The sequence below is a fragment of the Oryza brachyantha genome, chromosome 7, assembly GCF_000231095.2.
Source record: "Oryza brachyantha chromosome 7, ObraRS2, whole genome shotgun sequence".
Taxonomy (NCBI): domain Eukaryota; kingdom Viridiplantae; phylum Streptophyta; class Magnoliopsida; order Poales; family Poaceae; genus Oryza; species Oryza brachyantha.
Window position 1 is genome coordinate 4,631,018 of NC_023169.2, and position 18,244 is coordinate 4,649,261.

Here is an 18,244-nt window from a genome sequence, read left to right on the forward strand (position 1 = left end):
GAGATGATTATGATTACTTGAGATAATCTTAATCTTCTACTATATAGTTGGAACCCACTATCGATCATGGTCTCCTAAAGCTCACCATGTAAAGATATCACATCATGAACTACTAAAACTTATTACAAGCTCATACAAGCATACCACATTATCTACTTACTCAGTTCCAAAATAACTTTATTTTTTACTCATATCATACATACTAATACAAAAGCCAAAAAATCTTAAATACCCTTCACTTTAGCAAATCCCTATACAATAATCTCCTACTTTCTCTATTCTCAATGCATCTATTCCATGTTTTCGCAAACTCCAATGCAATGATTACTCCAAAAATAAACTTATTTTGGGACAAACTAGAACTGCTAAAAAAGACTTTCGAATGGAGGTAGTATATCCTTATTACAAATTCATGCAAATATGGCATGCTATCTATATTTATTATATTCTAGAGCTCAACATACAAGCATATCTAATCATCATCTATATATCATCTCCAAAATACTTTAATATGTATCCCATTCATTGTTTCTACAATATTTTACACGAATTCATCCACTAGTAAAATGTATAAAGATGGTACAACGTACATAATAAGAATGAAATGTTGATTGAGTCATTTCCGAAGGTCATACGATTAGCGAGTAGTAAAACTACAAAATTTATAGTGGGATAGGAGTATGTGAAAGACGTGTTACCTATATTATGGAATAAAATTTAAATGATAAAGTGAACTATAATATGGAATAGAGACACGACTCTACATAGAATTTGCATCATCGCCTCAAATCCAATATCTAACACTCGATATATACTCCCTCTATTAGCAAATGATTGATATTTTTATTCTTTTCCCAAATTCTTACAACACAATCTTCTCATGGGAAAATCTCAAGAAATAAGCATGGAAAATAGATATAAGAGACTCAACAATTATGTGCAGCAATAGAGACATAATGTCAACAACATAATTTGTGAGTAGCTACTCCTTTTAATAAATACATATCTAGTAATAATAAGTTTACTTAAAAAAATACCATAGACAGTTATTTCAATTATATATGCATTCCATTGCTATATGGGACATTCTAACCAGTTTATGGGATATGGATCATGTGCCACACTTCTAAAGTTTGATTTGCTGAGAAATCGACATTGCTAATAGCATTGTTTTAAAGAATATTTTACCATGATTTGACATTATATAGATATGATGAAATGGTATTGGCATGGTTATTGATTGAAAAGATCGTATTGACGAAGAAACCAAAACTAAAGTTATGGTTCTTGCCGGAGATATGGGTCCGGGGTATCCCTTGAGTGGTTGGCTCGTGGCAATTGTGGGCCCAGGAACTCCCAAGCCAAGAGGGAAGGGAGGTCGGGCCTAGGAGGTGCACGCCTCTGGGGGGTCGAGCCGAAAAGAGTCGGCCGAGCAGAGGGGTCGGGGTGCCCCTAACCCCCTCGGTGCACGGCCCAGGCACCACGGGGCCCACCGTGTGGCAGGTGCAACCCTGGCACCCAACTACCACATTTATTGTGATGAAAAGGGGGCTGAGACGCACGACGCCCGCATGATGGGCATGGACATGCGCCCCCGTTCGCTCCCCACAGAAAAAGAGGCAAAAAAGGGGACAGGCGTCCCTGACATTGCAGCAACGCCCCTGTCACCGCAAGGATGACCTCTCCCCTCTCCGTCGTCGTCGCATTAAATATGACGGACAACTGCGGAGAAGCAAGGGCTGCTGCCCCGTTCGAACCGCTGGGTCTGAATGAGTGCTGGTCCTAAGGTCTAGATGTTGACCGATGGGACCGAACAGGAGAGGCGTGGTCGCCCCCTCCACCCAGCTCTCTGACTGATGGGACCGGGCAAGGACAACATGGTTGCCCACTACACCTACCCTCTAACGGACAGGACTGGACGGGAGTCGAATTACACCAGCAGATCACCACAGCGTCAATCGAACGTGATGAGAAACTATTAGTTGTAGCGTAATGATAGCCTATGTACCAATAGTTGGTAAGACCATGACGATTGTGATGTTCCCTTACTACTATAAGAGTAGGCCCTGCCTAACTGTTAGAAGGGGGAGAGGACGGAAAAGAGAGGGACGAGAGGAGAAGACATAGCATAACTTCCCACATACGCTTGCACGCATTTACTCAGATAGTGCTTAAGCATCAGGAGTAGGGTATTATGCCTCCCGGTAGTCTAAACCTGTATAATTTTTCTTGCATTTTCTCCCGATCACAAGGTTCTCACGGACCCAACTCTGCATCTGCCAAAAAAAAAAAAGGGTTCAGTGAATTTCCGCTAGAGGAGCTGAGCCTCCGACGGTTCTAATGCCATATTCTTTTCTTTGTATCCTTAATCTGCTGACAAAGACTAGGATCGCTTATACATCTGCACGAAGTGAGAGTTTAATTCAAGTCGAAGAAACTCGATTATTTTCAATTCTTTTGCAAACAAATTGATTTCATTGCATGCACTGAATCATTACTTCAGAGGACAAAATTTAAATTTCCAGCAATTAATGATGATATGCATTTCGGTGCCTTGTGTTTAATACGCTGATTGATAAACTTAAAACAAAAGATAAATTTCTATTAAAAGCAACCCCTTCATTCCAGCGATCAATGCCAAGGAGTTGTCTACTGGTTAGCTCATAATCTAGCCATAATTAGCGCATGCTAACCAAAGGCAGAAGCTCTCGTCGCCACCTGTTCGGCCGGAGTCAGATCGCGCGCGCGCGCCGTCCTCCTCAATGGCGCCGCCGCGGCGGCATGGACACGCGGCCGCCGCCGCCGCTCTCCCTTTGCTCATTCTCCTTCTCCTGCTCCTCCTTCCGCCGTTCGCCGCCGCGATCGGCGTCAACTACGGCACCAAGGGGGACAACCTGCCGCCGCCGGCCACCGTGGCGGCGTTCCTCGCGAACCGCACCCGCATCGACCGCGTGAAGCTGTTCGACACGAACCCGGACATCGTCAAGGCGTTCGCCGGCACCGGCATCACGGTGATGGTCACCGCCGGCAACGGGGACATCCCCACGCTCGGCACCAAGGACGGCGCCGCCGCGTGGGTCGCGGCCAACATCGCGCCGTACTACCCCGCCACGGACATCTCCCTCGTGGCCGTCGGCAACGAGATCATCAACACGGCGGACAACGGCCTCATCTCCGGCCTCGTCCCTGCCATGCGCACCCTCAGGGCGGCGCTCGTCGCCGCCGGCTACCGGCGGATCCGCGTCTCGACGCCGCACTCCCTCGGCATCCTGGCCGTCTCCGCGCCGCCGTCGGCGAGCCGGTTCCTCGACGTCCTCGATCGCGCCATGTTCGCGCCGATGCTCGAGTTCCTCCGCAAGACGCGGTCGCCGTTCATCGTCAACCCGTACCCCTACTTCGGCTACAACGGCGACACGATCCCGTACGCGCTGGCGCGGCGGCCCAACCCCGGCGTGCTCGACCCCGGCACGGGCATCACGTACACGAGCATGTTCGAGGCGCAGCTCGACTCGGTGTTCTCGGCGATGAAGAAGCTCGGGTTCGGGGACGTGGAGATCGCGGTGGGGGAGACCGGGTGGCCGACCAAGGCGGAGGACGGGCAGGCCGGCGTGAGCGTCGCCGAGGCGGCGGAGTACAACCGCTACCTCATCGGAGAGGCCAGCTCCGGGTCCGGGACGCCGCTCATGCCGAAGCGGACGTTCGAGACGTACATCTTCGCGCTCTTCAACGAGAACCTCAAGCCCGGCCCCATCGCCGAGCGCAACTTCGGCCTCTTCAAGCCGGACCTCACGCCGGTGTACGACGTCGGCCTCATGAAAGACCCGGTACGTGCGCCGTCGTCGTCGTCGTCGGCCCCGGCGAACTCTGTTCGATCCGGCTACTTGACGTTCTTGCGTAATATTTTCAGGTGAAGGTGGCGGCGGCGCCGGGGCCGACCGCCAAAGCTGCAGCGCCGGGGAAGGCCGTCAATGCCAGCGCCACCGCCGTGACGGAGCATGACTCGGAGGCCGCCGCCGCGCCGGCCGCGGAGGCGAAAGCGCCCGCGCCGTCGTCGGGGGACAAGGCCTCAGGGAAGGGCGCCTCCGCCGCGCCGGCACCGTCGGACGACGGCGCATCATCCGGCGGCGCAGCAGCCTCCCCGGAGCCATCGGAGGGCGAGCCGGCCGACGAGAAGAAGCCGGTGAGTGTCCTCCTCGATGCGACGCAATATATCGACGCTCTCACTGACAATGACACTCCATGATGTGTATTTATATATATATATAGATCTCGCTGTGACTGTGAAGCTCACTTGTGCGTGGTTTGCAGGAGGAGGAAGAAGGGGATGCGACGACGACGCCGGCGGGCGACGGGGGCTCGCCGGAGACGGCAGCCAAGGTACGTACACGCATCATCCATGTGTGCAAGCGCGCGGCGTGCATACAATGCTTTTATGCGTGAAACCAGCCGTTTGAATAGGACATCATAAATGAATTTAGTATACATCTATTGGTAGCAGTATTTCGGTACACGGGTTTATGTATACCCGATGCTTGTATGTCATAGATCGGAAAATTTCATGTGCTTTCATACGGTTTTTAATTCCACAAAACTGGATGAGAAAAGTTATCTGTGCAATGTGTGTATACCATTTTTTTGCCTTCAAAATTTCCATGAAAAAGCGATATATTTATAAACAAAAAATAATTATGAATAAATTTTTTATATATGCATTTTTAGCGATTTAGAAACTAAGGTAAGAAAATAAACTTCGATGAAAAAACTTAAAATCAATTCTAAACTTATAAAGGTTGAAAATTTAAATGTTGACTCATAAACATAAGCATAAGCGAAAATATGGACGTGTATACCATTTCCATACGAAGATCTAGTTGTTTTGTGTTTTTTTCCTCACTATTAAAATGACATCTGACAAAGAAAGCGTGCTTGGATGCCACAAACTAAACGACGTCTTCTTATCCTTTTGTTAAGAAATCCATATTCATTTAGATATTTTATGTTATTCTTGGCCAGGGTGATGGTGGCAAGGAGAGTGAGGGAAAGAACAGCCCCCATGGCCATGGAGGTCCTTCAGATGCCCCCAGCATAGTGCTCTCTGTATCATCCATGCTTACAATTGCTCTGTCTATAACTGTTCTTCATCTCTAACTTCTCAACTCATGGTGTAACAATACTAACATTTGTTTTCACCACTGCTTATCTAATTGTCTCATCTAGGTCTTTTTTTTCTTCTATTGTCTAACATAATAAATGGTTAATTGAACAAATTTTAAATAGAGTACAGCATAACTACAAACCCTTATCGTTATTACTCAAGAACGCCGAGGTTTAATGTCAATGAAAAAGCGTGACCAACAATGCTCCTAACATATTCCCAATCCTAAATAAGGATATATATTAGGGAGAAATGTAACAGATCTCCGATCCAATCTACTTTACCACTCCCTCCATATGCAAATGTTAGACTATTAGTTCTTTTGAACTAACCAACGTCTAAGAAAATGGGAGGAAGTATTGAATTTTTCTTTCCTGTGAAAATAGTTCTCTACTAGGAGGGAGGAGCACTAGCTCCCAATCTTCACGCACGGCAGAGATCGAGTGACGCAGCGGACACATGTGTGAGGGACAGAAAGATCGACGTGAGTAAAAAAAAAGAAAAGAAAAGATGCTGGTGGTTTAACGGTGGAAATAAATCCTCTGACTTAACGTGAGTCACTGACAAGTGGATCCCACCTTACTATGGCCCGCATGTCAGTAGCACAGAAGTCTCGTCCGTTTAACGGCAGCCCTACTTTTATTTTTAGGACCAATTTTAGACTGCCTATTGGAATGATCGATGCTTTTAACTCTTAAAATGTTTATTAGTCGAACTTAATAAGAGATTTAGAAAGAAAATTTTAGGGGCTGTGTTGCTCTAACCTAATATACTTAGGCCGCGTTCGTTTGTGTCTAGTCCTAACTTGAATTCTCTTGTTTTCTGCGTACACACTTCACAAGCTACTGAATAGTATATTTTTTGCTTTTTTAATATAAAAGATGCTTAAAAGTAATAATTAATTAATGACATGTCAATCCACTTCTACGTTTCCACACCGGTTACTGGCCCCAACAAGTACAGTATATATAGCAAGTATAGAAAAGTCACTTATCTTTTCACTTATACTTATACTTATGCGTATAAGCTAAAAATTAAAAAACTCAAATTTGAAGTTAATTTTAAGATTTACTCCCTTCATATTTTTTTATATGACGCCGTGTCCACGTTTGACCATTCGTCTTATTCAAAAAAGTTATAATTATTAATTATTTTGCTATAATATGATTTATTATTATAGAAACTTTAATTATGCATTATAATTTTGCATATTTGGATATAAATTTTGAATAAGACGAATGGTCAAACGTGATTCTAAAAGTTAACGGTGTCATACATAAAAATATGGAGGGAGTATTTATTGTAGTTTATTTTTCGTCATTTTTCATATCACTAATAACATGTATATAATAAAGTTTTACTCCCAAATGATCTTTTAATTATCAATAAGCAATTTTTTTTGCTTATTATTAAAAGCAAACTGATGAGGCTGTAGTGAGAAAGCTGATTTTTAGCAACCAGTCAAGCAAAAGAGATATCCCCATGTACTATCCCCTCCATTCCCGCAATAATACCTTAATTTAATAGAATATTTTTTTTGAAATCCTCAAATCCAGTATTCTCCTTGCATGATTTCCAAGGAAACAAAGTGATAAGCATGTAGGTTTAGAGCTATGCTGACTACGTCAAAAAGCACTTATACCTAAACCGGTGACTGGTATAAAATATCACAAAGAAATATAACCAATGTCTATTAGAAAAGGCAATAGTAAAAATTTGGGAAGCATGAATAAATTTATTCAACTCGAGTTTGGATTAAAAATGTGAAAGATATTAGCACAATCCCCATCCTCAAATTGTGTCCTTTTAGGTTCCCATTAGTAGCGTTAGATTACCTGCCGAGGATTATAACCTGGAGACTATAAAACAGTATTTAACTGTCTTTTTAGAAGCCTAATAACATTTTACATATCATTTTAGAAGATAGTTTGGTTCTTGTGGTCTGTTTGGACTTGTGAGTTGTTGAAGCATCACCGTCGCCACTCAAATCATAGTGTAAAAAACTACAGATACAAACAGACAAAAATCGGTCACATTGAGTGAATGACCATTGCAAATCCAAGAAGCCGGCTGGAAAAGCAGAAAAAAAAAAAGAGAGAGAAACGTTTAAAAACTCCCCAAAAATCGAAAAAGCCAAACCTCGTGTGCAAATTTGACCGGAAGTCAGCGAAAACAAGAAACCCCACTTGCAACACCCCTCCCCCCACGGCCACGTCAGCCGGACCCCACCTGTCATACACCCCACGACGCAATCAGAACGGAGCCGGGCCCCACCTGGCAGCCTCACACCTGCGGGCCCCACACCTCCGGCTACAAGAATGCGCCTCCCCTCTCCGGCGGAAAAACCTCAGCCTCGCTTCCCTCCTCCGCCGCCGCGCCGCGCCGCCGCCACCAACCACCACCTCGCCCTCCTCGCGCTCAAATCCCCCCAACGAATCGAACGCGCTCCACCCGCATCGGGATTTGTGGTTTGCTTGTCGACGACGAACCGCAATCAGGTGAGGGGTTCTCCGATTTTATTTTTTTAATATTTTTTGACGATTTTTTTTGGAGCTGTTTCCAATCCAATCTGATTATCTGACCATTTTCTCTGCGTGGTTGCAGCGGCGCGTACGTGGTGGGTGGGTGGGCGGCGAGCATGAGCATGGCCTTCTCGTGCGCGCTGCAGGGGCGCGTCGGCGTGGGGAAATGCCGGGGTGGTGGTGGCGGAGCCGCGGTGGTGAGGCGGAGGAGCGGCGGCTGCCTCTACCCGGGCGCGCGGAGGGGGCTACTAGGGGTTAGGGGGATCCGCGCCGAGCTGCCGCCGCGGGCCTGCGCGGATGGCGGCGTGGGCACCACCACCTCCGGCGCGACCGTCGCCGTGCCTGAGGCGGGGGAGGTGGCTGATTACGCGAAGGAGGTCGAGGTGGTTGCTCCCCACGAGGAGCGTGGTGAGGTGGCGGATGTTGACGGCTCGGGTGGGAATGGGAAGGTCCCTTCTGGCGGCGGCGGCGGCGGAGACGGGGATAATGGGGGTGGTGGTGGTGGCGGCGGGGACGGCGGAGATGAAGGGGATGATGAGTTTGGGCCGATCCTGAGCTTTGATCAGGTGGTCCACGAGGTGGAAAAGAGAGGGCTCAGCCTGCCGAGCTTGCCCACCGATATGATTGAGGCCGCTAAGAGCGTTGGGATTCAGAAGCTCTTGCTGCTGAGATACTTGGACATGCAGGTGTTGTTACTAAAAAGTCACTCTCACTGAGATACTTGAATCGTGTATGATGTGTGTAGAATTGGCTTGAGATTGACATTGCTTTGCTATTTGAATACCGAAGGCGTCGGCTTGGCCGTTGGGTCCTGCCATTAGGTCCTGCTCACTTCTTCGGAACAGGATGCTGGTTGACCCTTCATTTCTCTTCAAAATTGGGACCGAGGTAGGTTATGCTATCTATATTGACTAGTAGCATTGAATGATATATGTCCATTGGCAAGGTTGTCAATCATTTGTGGGTTTGAATTTATTGCAGATAGTCATTGATACATGTTGTGCGACATTTGCGGAGGTCCAAAAGAGAGGAGAGGAGTTTTGGTCAGAGTTCGAGTTGTATGCAGCGGATATGTTGGTAGGTGTAGTTGTTAATGTAGCTTTAGTTGGGATGTTGGCACCCTACGCTCGATTCAGTGGGGGATCTGCATCCCAAGGTTTTCTTGGGCGTGTTAAGCATGCTTATGATTCTCTCCCAAGCAGGTGCGTATAGTTTCTTGCAAGAATGCAGTGTTTATAACTTTATTTCGTGTCATTTTCTGTTTCAATGCATGCCATTTTTGTTTTTATACACATACTACTCTATTATTTCTGTGTATTTTTTTTTTAACTCAAGCCCTGTCCCTCACATATACCTTGTCTCAGTAATTTTATCACCACCATTTTCCTGCATTATTTCATACATTATTTCCTGCGCTAGAGTCTAAAATGGCATGTATTTTTGTCTGGTATGGACTATATTATACTGCAGCATTTAAGTGTTCTTAGAGATGTTAAATGAGTTAAAATTAATTGCCTTAAACTGCTGTGAAATGTTACCAAAACTACACTGAATCTTTTGATCTTGGCTTTCAGTCTTGAAAAAACATACTGAATATGTTAATTATACCTGCATATGAAAACTTTGTGGTAAATGTTAGATTACACATATCAATTTTAGAAATTTTTTGTATCTATACTCAGCAATGCTGATGAAAACTGATTTTTTTGCAGTGTCTTTGAAGCTGAAAGACCAGGATATAGTTTTTCCATTCAACAACGGATAGGAACTTACTTTTTCAAGGTAACTTTTATCTTCTTTGAATTTCTTTTATTTTACCCAGTGTTTGGCTGTTGGAAAAATATATTGTATATTCTAATATTTGGAATGCTTATTTGAGAACAGGGGATTTTATATGGTACAGTTGGATTCTTTTGTGGTCTTGTGGGTCAAGGAATTGCGAACTTGATAATGACTGCCAAAAGGTATCTCACTTTCTCTATATTATTGTGCTTTGATCAATTTTATGGGAGTAAAAGTAATACCCTTTTTAATGTTTCCAAAGTTAATTTATTCTGAAGACAACAAAAAAACTTATGCTCCTAGTTTATTGACATATTTTACAGCAATGCCATGGATAATAATGTTATATTTGAAATATTCCTCTAGCTGCAAATCATTTAGGTTTGTAAATACAATGAAAAACTTGTTGTAATACTTCTCTAGCTAAAAATGATATCCTGGAAAACTGTATCTCGTTTGGTCGCTTATTAGAGGGCTCGGACATCTTAAAATCATTTAGGTTCGTAAATACCAGGAGATATAGAAACCTTAATAATCACCATGCGGATGCATTGTGTATCCATCATCACTTTTTAGATGATGATGTATCACGGATGCACATGATCAAAGGTATATAATTAACATTAACGTACTATGCAAATGCTGATAATAACACCAACATATTTCACAAATATGCTGATAATAACACCAACATATGCAAATGCTGACAAGATTGTAAGATCACAAATATGCAAGTCTACTTCTGTACATAAGTTCATTTATTTATTCTTACATTTGACATTGGATATTATACTAATAACTATCATATGCTGTTTTCTGGATATGTAAGTTCAGTTCTGATTTAAATGTACATGATATGCTTATATATTTGCTATCAACGGCGCTGAATACATTTTAAAATTATTTTCATTCTAAAAGAGATTACTATCCAATTATGTTAACTGGTTATGTAGTTCTATTTTCTCTCTTTGCACCTTATATATTTTATTTTCTTTGAATTTCAGGAGTGTAAAGAAGTCAGAGGATGATGTACCTGTTCCACCTCTGCTCAAAACTTCCGCTTTGTGGGGTAAGTAACCGTATATTTTTTGTGTTTAGCCATTATATTTGTAGTGTATATTGCTATTTTTTCCTCTGTTGCTGTGTAGTGGCTAAAATAGATAAGTTTATGTACCAAAAGTATGCGGATAAAATAGTCGTGCCGATAATGAAAAGATTGAGGGACTTATATTTACCTTTTTTAGATATGTGTTTTATCTGGGTGTATTTAGCTCAGAAGGAAAGTAAGATTTAAATTCATTTAGTTATTGGTGGTAGGTTTTGTGGTTTAGCACATGATATGGCAATGTGTGGTTTTAGTACCTTCAAAGTTTCTTTATATATGCTATAAATTTTGCCTTCGACCTAAATTTTCTGCAATAGTTGACCATTAGAAGAATCATCTTCTGCAGCTATTTTTGTCTGGCATTACATATGCTTTTCTGAACCAAAAACATGATAGTATTATATAATTACTAAGCTTGACATGGTTGATAAATATCATGCAATTCCTTAGCTGGCCATGCTCTTTGAAGAAGTTAATTTCATCATACTGCTATTGGGTTGGTTGAAATGTGCCTGATTAAAGTTGTCAATTGTATGATTCGGTTTCTAGCCAAAACCTACAGTGCAACTGAGTTTAACTATCTTTATTATACGCCAACTAAAGTCAATATATATTTTAACTTTTGGCAGTATAATGTCATAATGATGCAAATAACTGTAACCATTTGTTTCTGTTATGTATGTATTAATGCTCCCTAAACAAAAACCTTGTTCAATTTTTCAGGTGCATTCCTTGGTGTATCTTCCAACACCCGCTATCAGATTATTAATGGGCTTGAGCGCGTGGTTGAGGCTTCACCCGTTGCCAAGCGTGTCCCAGCTGTTTCTCTGGCATTCACTGTTGGTGTGCGCTTTGCAAACAACATTTATGGAGGAATGCAGTTTGTGGATTGGGCTAGAATGACTGGTTGTCAATGAGGTATAGGTGTTCATATTGTCATGGTGAGGTGACTTTCACTTTTCAAATATGAATGTTGCATTTTTACAAATGTGGACTTTGCTTAATTACGAGTGCTATGACAAGTTGATGACATGTTGATAAGAACTATTCCTTTTATTGCAGTAACCATTCACAGTGGATGCTACAACGACTGTGGTGCTGTCTGTCATATACCTCCCAAAATTCGTCGAATTTGCTCCATCTCTATTTATAAAGATGTGATGCTATTATTAATAATTGCATTGCTGCAGAACTCCAAAATAAATGATATCGAATGTTCTGTTTGGGATGCAACAGGATTCATTGTAAAATCAGTAAGGTTCAGCATGCTCATAATGCTCAGTCATGCATATGTGAGAATCCGTAGCTCCAACAGCTGGAAGATTGAAACATTTATTGAATTGATTATTTTTCGTGCCGAATAAATTATATCTTGGTTTGGCTAATCGAGGCCTTTGTCATGTGCTGGTTTGAAATTGCTTCGCCTAGTTTGGTGTTGTGGCTGAAATAGCTGAAAGCTAACTATTTCCATCAAGCTCTCCTGGAGCGTCGATTTTTTTTCCCCATTTCATCAACTCCTTTTAAGATAAGGTAGTGAAGATATGATGTCCACATAAATTAGACTTCTCCAACAGCCTATATCTAACTAAGAATATTATACTTCTCCAACAACATATATCTAACTAAGAATCCGGAGAAAAAAAAGTTTATTTCTAGCGGTATAAACTTTGGCTAGAGCTAATTATCTGTAGTTGCATAGACGTCAGATTACTTAGGCCAGTCTTAATGCATAGTTTTTTATTAAGACTGTGAACTAGGTAACTAAGCCAGATGAGTTTTATGGGGATGAAATTCTCTATCATCTCATGAAATTCCCTCATTTAATGACCCCGCCAAGTTAGCAATTTTACTGATATGGTATTTTATTTAACGTTGATAATATCGTTATTAAACATGCATTGAGACTGACCTTACAGAACCTTATGTATAGACGACTTGATCATCCACATTTTATGCAATTATGCCTTTACTCATCCACATCCACAGGTAAGCAAAAGAGATGCACAAGGAAGAAACATTACTCTGAAGAGAACGTTCAGCACAGGAAGATACATTATTTTGAAGAGAACGGTTCAGCACAGGATTAATCTGGTAACTCGAGAAAAAAAGCATTTCTAAAAGAATTTAAATCCAAGAAGCATCACCTTAAAAAGAAGTTGCACAAAAGATGCTGTAAAAAACTGTGGTTCGAGAGAGATGAGAAGTTCGTAGTGCCTTGCTCTGAAATTTGAGTCTGGGTTTTCATGGTATTCTGCTAAATATCCTCTTCAATTCATGCCACAATACTTGTGGTTTATCTCCAAACTGCATTGCGGTTGCTTTGAGCCCTCGCTATATACTGTGAATCAGCAGGATCATGCATTCATGCCAGTGAATTTTTCTTTCTACCATTTGAAGTATTTTATTAGGAGGAAAATAGAGTAAGAAAAGAGAACCATATATGAATGATGCAAGTAGTTAGATTTTCATTTCCTAAGCTGGAGCTCATCATCTCCTTGACCCACATCACAATAAGCAAGCATGCAGACAGAGTTGTACAAACCAAAATAGTTCCTGGTTACACCCTGAAAATTGATGAACCAGAGCTGGTACCACTTCCCAGTTCCAACCAGCAGCAGACACTCACCAATTTCATAATCATCACTGCATGACTTGAACCTTGGCACATGACTAAAACACATCATCACAAGGTTCACCACAACAAATCGATCAACTTGCAAGTAAAAACAACAGACCAACCTATTAATTAGGTAATTAAGCAGGTAACTCCAAGAACACTCAATCAGACACATGCATAGTTATATATACATGTCACCATGTCGGCAGCAATGCAGCATCATTTCTCTATAACCACAAGCAAAACAAAAAATCAAATCTTTTTGCTGTCAAATTGCATTACATAGTAGCATTGCAGTGGATCTTGATGTTGTTGAGCTGAGCTAGCGGGTGAAGGCGTAGAAGACGATGCCGATGTAGATGAGCATGGCGGTGGGCACGAGCGTGACGAGCGGTACGACGGCGCCCCAGGCGGCGGAGCCGCCGGCGCCGCATCCGAGGCGGCCGAGCTTGACCTGGACGACGTTGACGAGCGCCATCATGAGGAAGCCGCAGCCGCACACGGAGCCCACCGCGGACGCCAGGATGCCGGCGCGGAGCGCCACCCGGTTGATCATCGCCGTGCGGCTGAGGGTGGCGGCGGATCCGGCGGCGCCGCCCCGGCCGCGGTAGCGCGGGCTGGCGCGCACGATCTGCTTGAGGCAGAGCGCGACGAGGCTGGAGAAGAGGAAGCAGGCGAAGGCGAGGACGTGGAAGAGGACGAGGTCGGACTCGACGCGGTCGCCCGCCGCGCAGGCGGAGCCGAGGCGGTCGGCGCCGGCGGCGAGCTCGGGCCCGTCGGCGGAGGGGCGCCACGCCAGGCCGATGAAGGCCGCGAGGGTGAAGAGCGAGTTGACGTTCACGATGCCGTCCAGCGCCGTGATGTGGATGCTCGTGCCCCCGCCCCCGCCGCCTCCGCCTCCGCCGCCGGTGTCCATGATTTCGCGTGGTTCTTGGATGCGGGGGAGACGGGGAGAGTGGGGGATCGAATCGAGCTGCGACGCCAGTCACGCCACAAGTGAGGCGGTGAAGGGTCGTCGGTGAGCACGTGTGAGCAGACGAGAAACAAGGACAAAAAAAAAAAAAAGACTGGCTTTATCACTGCTGCAGCTTAACTGTGCTGCTAATTGCTGTAGACGTGCTTATCTCTTCCGTTTCATGTTCTACTCTACTTGAGAAATTCTACGGTCGTTTGGTAGAAACGAAGTATACTGTAAAGAAATCCTGTAAAAATCTCAGATCGCAGTGCAGCAGTAGGATTAAGGATGGCAATTATGCCCACGGGTATAGGTACCTGCGGGTACCCGACCCGATGAGTATGGGTATAAGTGTTAATTTTTATCCGTGGGTATACCCGCCCGCGACCTGACTATCTAGCGGGCAGCAGTCAGGTTTTAAATTTTACCCGTGGATAACCCATACCCGACCCGAAAATTATATTGGGGATGTTTTATAGACTTCTTTTTGTTCCAGGTTTCTAGCCCAATTAACCCATACAAAAAAACCATATACCACATCAAAACCCTAACTCCCAATCTCTAACTCCTCCTTCTGTCCTTCATCAGGCAGCAGCAGACAGGCGGCGTCCGAGCAGCAGCGACGGCCGGTTACGGGTGACCTCCGAGCGTTGGTGGCGGGCGTACGGCCTCCGCTCGACGGCGGTCGGCGACGGGCGTGGCATCCGAGTGGCGGCGGCCGACGACGAGCAAGCGACATCCAAGCGGGTGGCTTCTAGGGTCCGGGCGGTGTTAGGGCAGCCTCGGGATCCGGCCAACGACGGAGGAGCGGGCAGGCAGCTGGTGGGTACCCAGCGGGTACCCGTGCGCCCATCGGGTATGGGTCCGGGCACAGATTTTTGCCCGCGAACTATTCCGGGTACGGGTTGGGTATATAAGTTCAAGTATCGGGTCAGGCATGTTCCTGCTCTACCCGTACCCGATCAGACCCGTTGCCATCCCTAAGTAGGATTCTAGTCCCTACTTTGTATAAAGTTAATGTCATTCTCTCTTCTCACGAAGCCACGTCACCTCAATTATTTTTTAGCCTTAGGATGATACATCAAGCGTGTAAATTAAGCCACATTATCTCAATTGTTTTTAGCTTTAGAATGATGCATCAAGGGTGTAAATTAAGCCACATCATCTCAATATTTTTAGCCTTTGGATGATTCATCAAGGGTGTAAATTACATCTCTTCACATCATCTTAATTGTTTTTAATATCTGGATGATTCATCGAGAGTGTAAATTGCATCTCTTCCCTCAAAAGGCACACCATACTACCCAACAATTTATAACATATGGATAATTGATAAAGGCAAATATATATATAAACACATGAAAAAAATCATATAATAGGTAAGGATTTTTTTAAAAAATTCATATCTACTATATTATACACAGTTTTTCCGCAGCAACGCGCGAGATATCCATCTAGTGATCTCAATTGCACATCACCTACAGGTTGAATTCATCCTTTGACTTGGACCACATCGTAGCGCTCTTGATTATAATCGATATTTTTGGTTTTGAGGAAAAAAGGAATACGAGTGATAACTTATCAACTTGGACAGACGCGGATTCACAAGAAAGTATTAGTGGGGGCTGAACTTTTTTTTTTAACTTTTAGAAAGAACTTTAGCCCCTCTCTCTGTAAACCTATAACAGAACATTTAGTGGAGGTTTAGGGAGGGTCTCCATGGTATTAGAATTGGTAGCGAGGGCTAGAGACCTCCTAACCCTATAGTAGATCTGCCACTGAACTTGGATGAGTCTCATTTCCGTGTTCGTACAGAGAGTACGTAAGTTGCAGAAGATTTCATTGAGTTAGGTGGTGTTTAGATTGAGAAAATTTTTGAGAGAAGTGTCACATCAAATGTTTAACCGGATGTCGAAAGGAGTTTTCGGACATGAATGAAAAAACGAATTTCACGGCTAGCCTAGAAACCGCGAGACGAATCTTTTGAGCCTAATTAATCTGTCATTAGCATATGTTAGTTACTGTAGCACTTATGACTAATCATGGACTAATTAGGCTCAAAAGATTCGTCTCAAGATTTCTTATATAACTGTGCAATTAGTTTTTTGATTTATCTATGTTTAATGCTTTATTTAAGTGTCTAAAAGTTCGAGTGATGTTTTTGAAAAAAAAAATTGAGAACTAAACAAGAACTTAGGTGCACATTCGGATCTACACGTGAGGGAGCATGACTGCATGAGAACGTGTTTGTTGAATACCTGCACATCTTCATTAGGCAGGGCGTGGGTTCAGGATGGGTCTCGTCACATGAATTTCTTTTGTTGAAATATCATCCAATGTGCTCCATAATGTGCATGACAAGTATATCAGGTATAATTGAGATTTTAGTTAACGAGCAATTTGGTCACTGGTTTAACCACTTATATAAAATGTTGGTGGAACCAACTTGTTAATATTCCATTATTTTTGTAAAAGCTTTATAAGTACATTATATCTTTATCATATTTAGAAGTTGGAAGGCTCTGTAGAGCGGCAGAGACAGAGGCGAAGACGGAGGCCACAACCCGAGTGCCCATGCGCCATGTCGCCGGTGCTGCCGCTGTCCCCTCACCCCCTCACCCCTTTTCCCCTCGAGCCAGCCACGAGGAGTTTGTCGGGGCCCTTTCCCCTCCGACTCCGGTGACTTTGGTCGCCGGCGGCGGGGGAGGGGGGGTCCAGGTTAGTTAAGTAGATCCCATAGTAGGGCAAATCTTTTTGCTTTGTTTGTGTTTTTCTTTCTCTGTGCAGCTTAAGAGGTCGCCAGCGTCGCATCCTCTTGTCTCGGTGTAAAACCATGATTGTTGATCTCCCGTGGTGGCAGTTGTGAGTTTTTCCATAACGTCGTCAACTGGATGTGCTGCAGGTTTGTGTTTTAGTGGGCTATGCCGGCCTTCACCTTCATCTTCGGTGATCCATTCGCAAAAACGTCGACCTTCTTCATCCACGCAGACGGATGTTCAGGGAGTGGCTGAACTTTCTTATGGGTCGTGTCGGCCTTCATCTTCATCTCTGGCGATCCATCTGCAAAAACGTTGACCTTCTTCGTCAACGCAGACGGATCTTTGGGAAGTGGCTGAATTTTCTTGTTGCAGTCAATGAAGCCTCAACCTCCATCGGAGGCCCCTTTTGGGTTTGTTTCTTGGGTTCATCTACAGCTACTTGTGGTCTTCAAATAACCGTCGTCGTCGCCAGGCGGAGAAGCAACGAAGGGTCTGGTTGCTTTTTTTTATCTTCTAAATTCTTTGTTACAAAAGTCCTGAGCTTAGGTTGTTTTGGTCATCTTTAAGGGCACTCTTTGCAAAACTGCTGGTGTATGCAGTTCAAACCTCGGTGTCGAGGACTACTCATGACATGTGTACTCTTTACTAAATTAAATAAAGTAAAGTGCACGAGTTCAAGAAAATATATTTGGAAGTTGGAATTGATTTCCCAGTACGTGCATCCAACATGGATTTGGGATTAAGCCCTATATTAGGTTTCTATCACCACTGCACATAAGGATATTTAGATGATTATCCTAAATGTTCTGCTATAATACTATTAGTCTATTATGGATGTATCGGTTAAATTTACGGCCTATTTGGCAGCGATTCTCACGTGAGGCTAAAGGCGGCAACCCATGCAGTTCTAACAGCCGAAATGCCTGCAGACATGTGATGTCCTTAACCGAAGGTTCTCTGAACTATATATTTTTTTTTGTAATACATTCGCCAGATCTAAGATAGTATGTGTACATTCATTGTTTCTGCAACAATATCGATCTTTCTAGATAATTTCCAAGTCAAATGTAAATCTTCATTGCTGCTGTATTGGACAAAAGAGCTTAGTGCGCTCATAGTTCATACCTTTTATCGATCAAATTGCTTATTTGCATGTTGATATATAATTTAGTTAATATTTACAATAAAACAGAGATTAGTCACACCGTCTTGTATACATTTTCCAACAAACAATAGAGCAGAGATTGTAGCAACTTAAATTTATACTCCCTTTGTTTCCCTTTGTTTCACAATGTATAACATGGATGCTAATACATATATATATATATATATATATATATATATATATA

The 18,244-nt window shown here is 43.6% G+C and overlaps 3 protein-coding genes across 4 annotated transcripts; 2 read left to right on the plus strand and 1 right to left on the minus strand.

The window, feature by feature from the left end:
- Positions 1 to 2,708: 2,708 nt before the first annotated feature.
- LOC102709756 (glucan endo-1,3-beta-glucosidase-like) lies at positions 2,709 to 5,278 on the plus strand. The gene is made up of 4 exons (XM_040525988.1): positions 2,709 to 3,824; positions 3,908 to 4,180; positions 4,309 to 4,377; positions 5,014 to 5,278. The coding sequence occupies exons 1-4, from the start codon at positions 2,763 to 2,765 to the stop codon at positions 5,146 to 5,148; spliced, it is 1,539 nt and encodes a 512-aa protein (XP_040381922.1). The 5' UTR covers positions 2,709 to 2,762; the 3' UTR covers positions 5,149 to 5,278.
- Positions 5,279 to 7,463: 2,185 nt separating this feature from the next.
- LOC102710038 (protein RETICULATA-RELATED 1, chloroplastic-like) lies at positions 7,464 to 11,985 on the plus strand. Of its 2 annotated transcripts, none has more exons than XM_040526491.1 (9): positions 7,464 to 7,653; positions 7,760 to 8,363; positions 8,467 to 8,565; positions 8,659 to 8,879; positions 9,390 to 9,459; positions 9,562 to 9,641; positions 10,464 to 10,528; positions 11,288 to 11,482; positions 11,627 to 11,985. In XM_040526491.1, the coding sequence occupies exons 2-8, from the start codon at positions 7,794 to 7,796 to the stop codon at positions 11,479 to 11,481; spliced, it is 1,299 nt and encodes a 432-aa protein (XP_040382425.1). In that variant the 5' UTR covers positions 7,464 to 7,653; positions 7,760 to 7,793; the 3' UTR covers position 11,482; positions 11,627 to 11,985. The 2 variants fall into 2 exon arrangements, with proteins under 2 accessions (XP_040382425.1, XP_006658423.2); XM_006658360.3 differs by having other exon boundaries at positions 7,468 to 7,653; positions 11,288 to 11,505; positions 11,627 to 11,984.
- Positions 11,986 to 13,306: 1,321 nt separating this feature from the next.
- On the minus strand, positions 13,307 to 14,208 carry LOC102710318. The gene has a single exon (XM_040526182.1). It carries the CDS (start codon positions 14,095 to 14,097, stop codon positions 13,504 to 13,506), a length of 594 nt encoding a protein of 197 aa, XP_040382116.1. The 5' UTR covers positions 14,098 to 14,208; the 3' UTR covers positions 13,307 to 13,503.
- Positions 14,209 to 18,244: the final 4,036 nt, after the last annotated feature.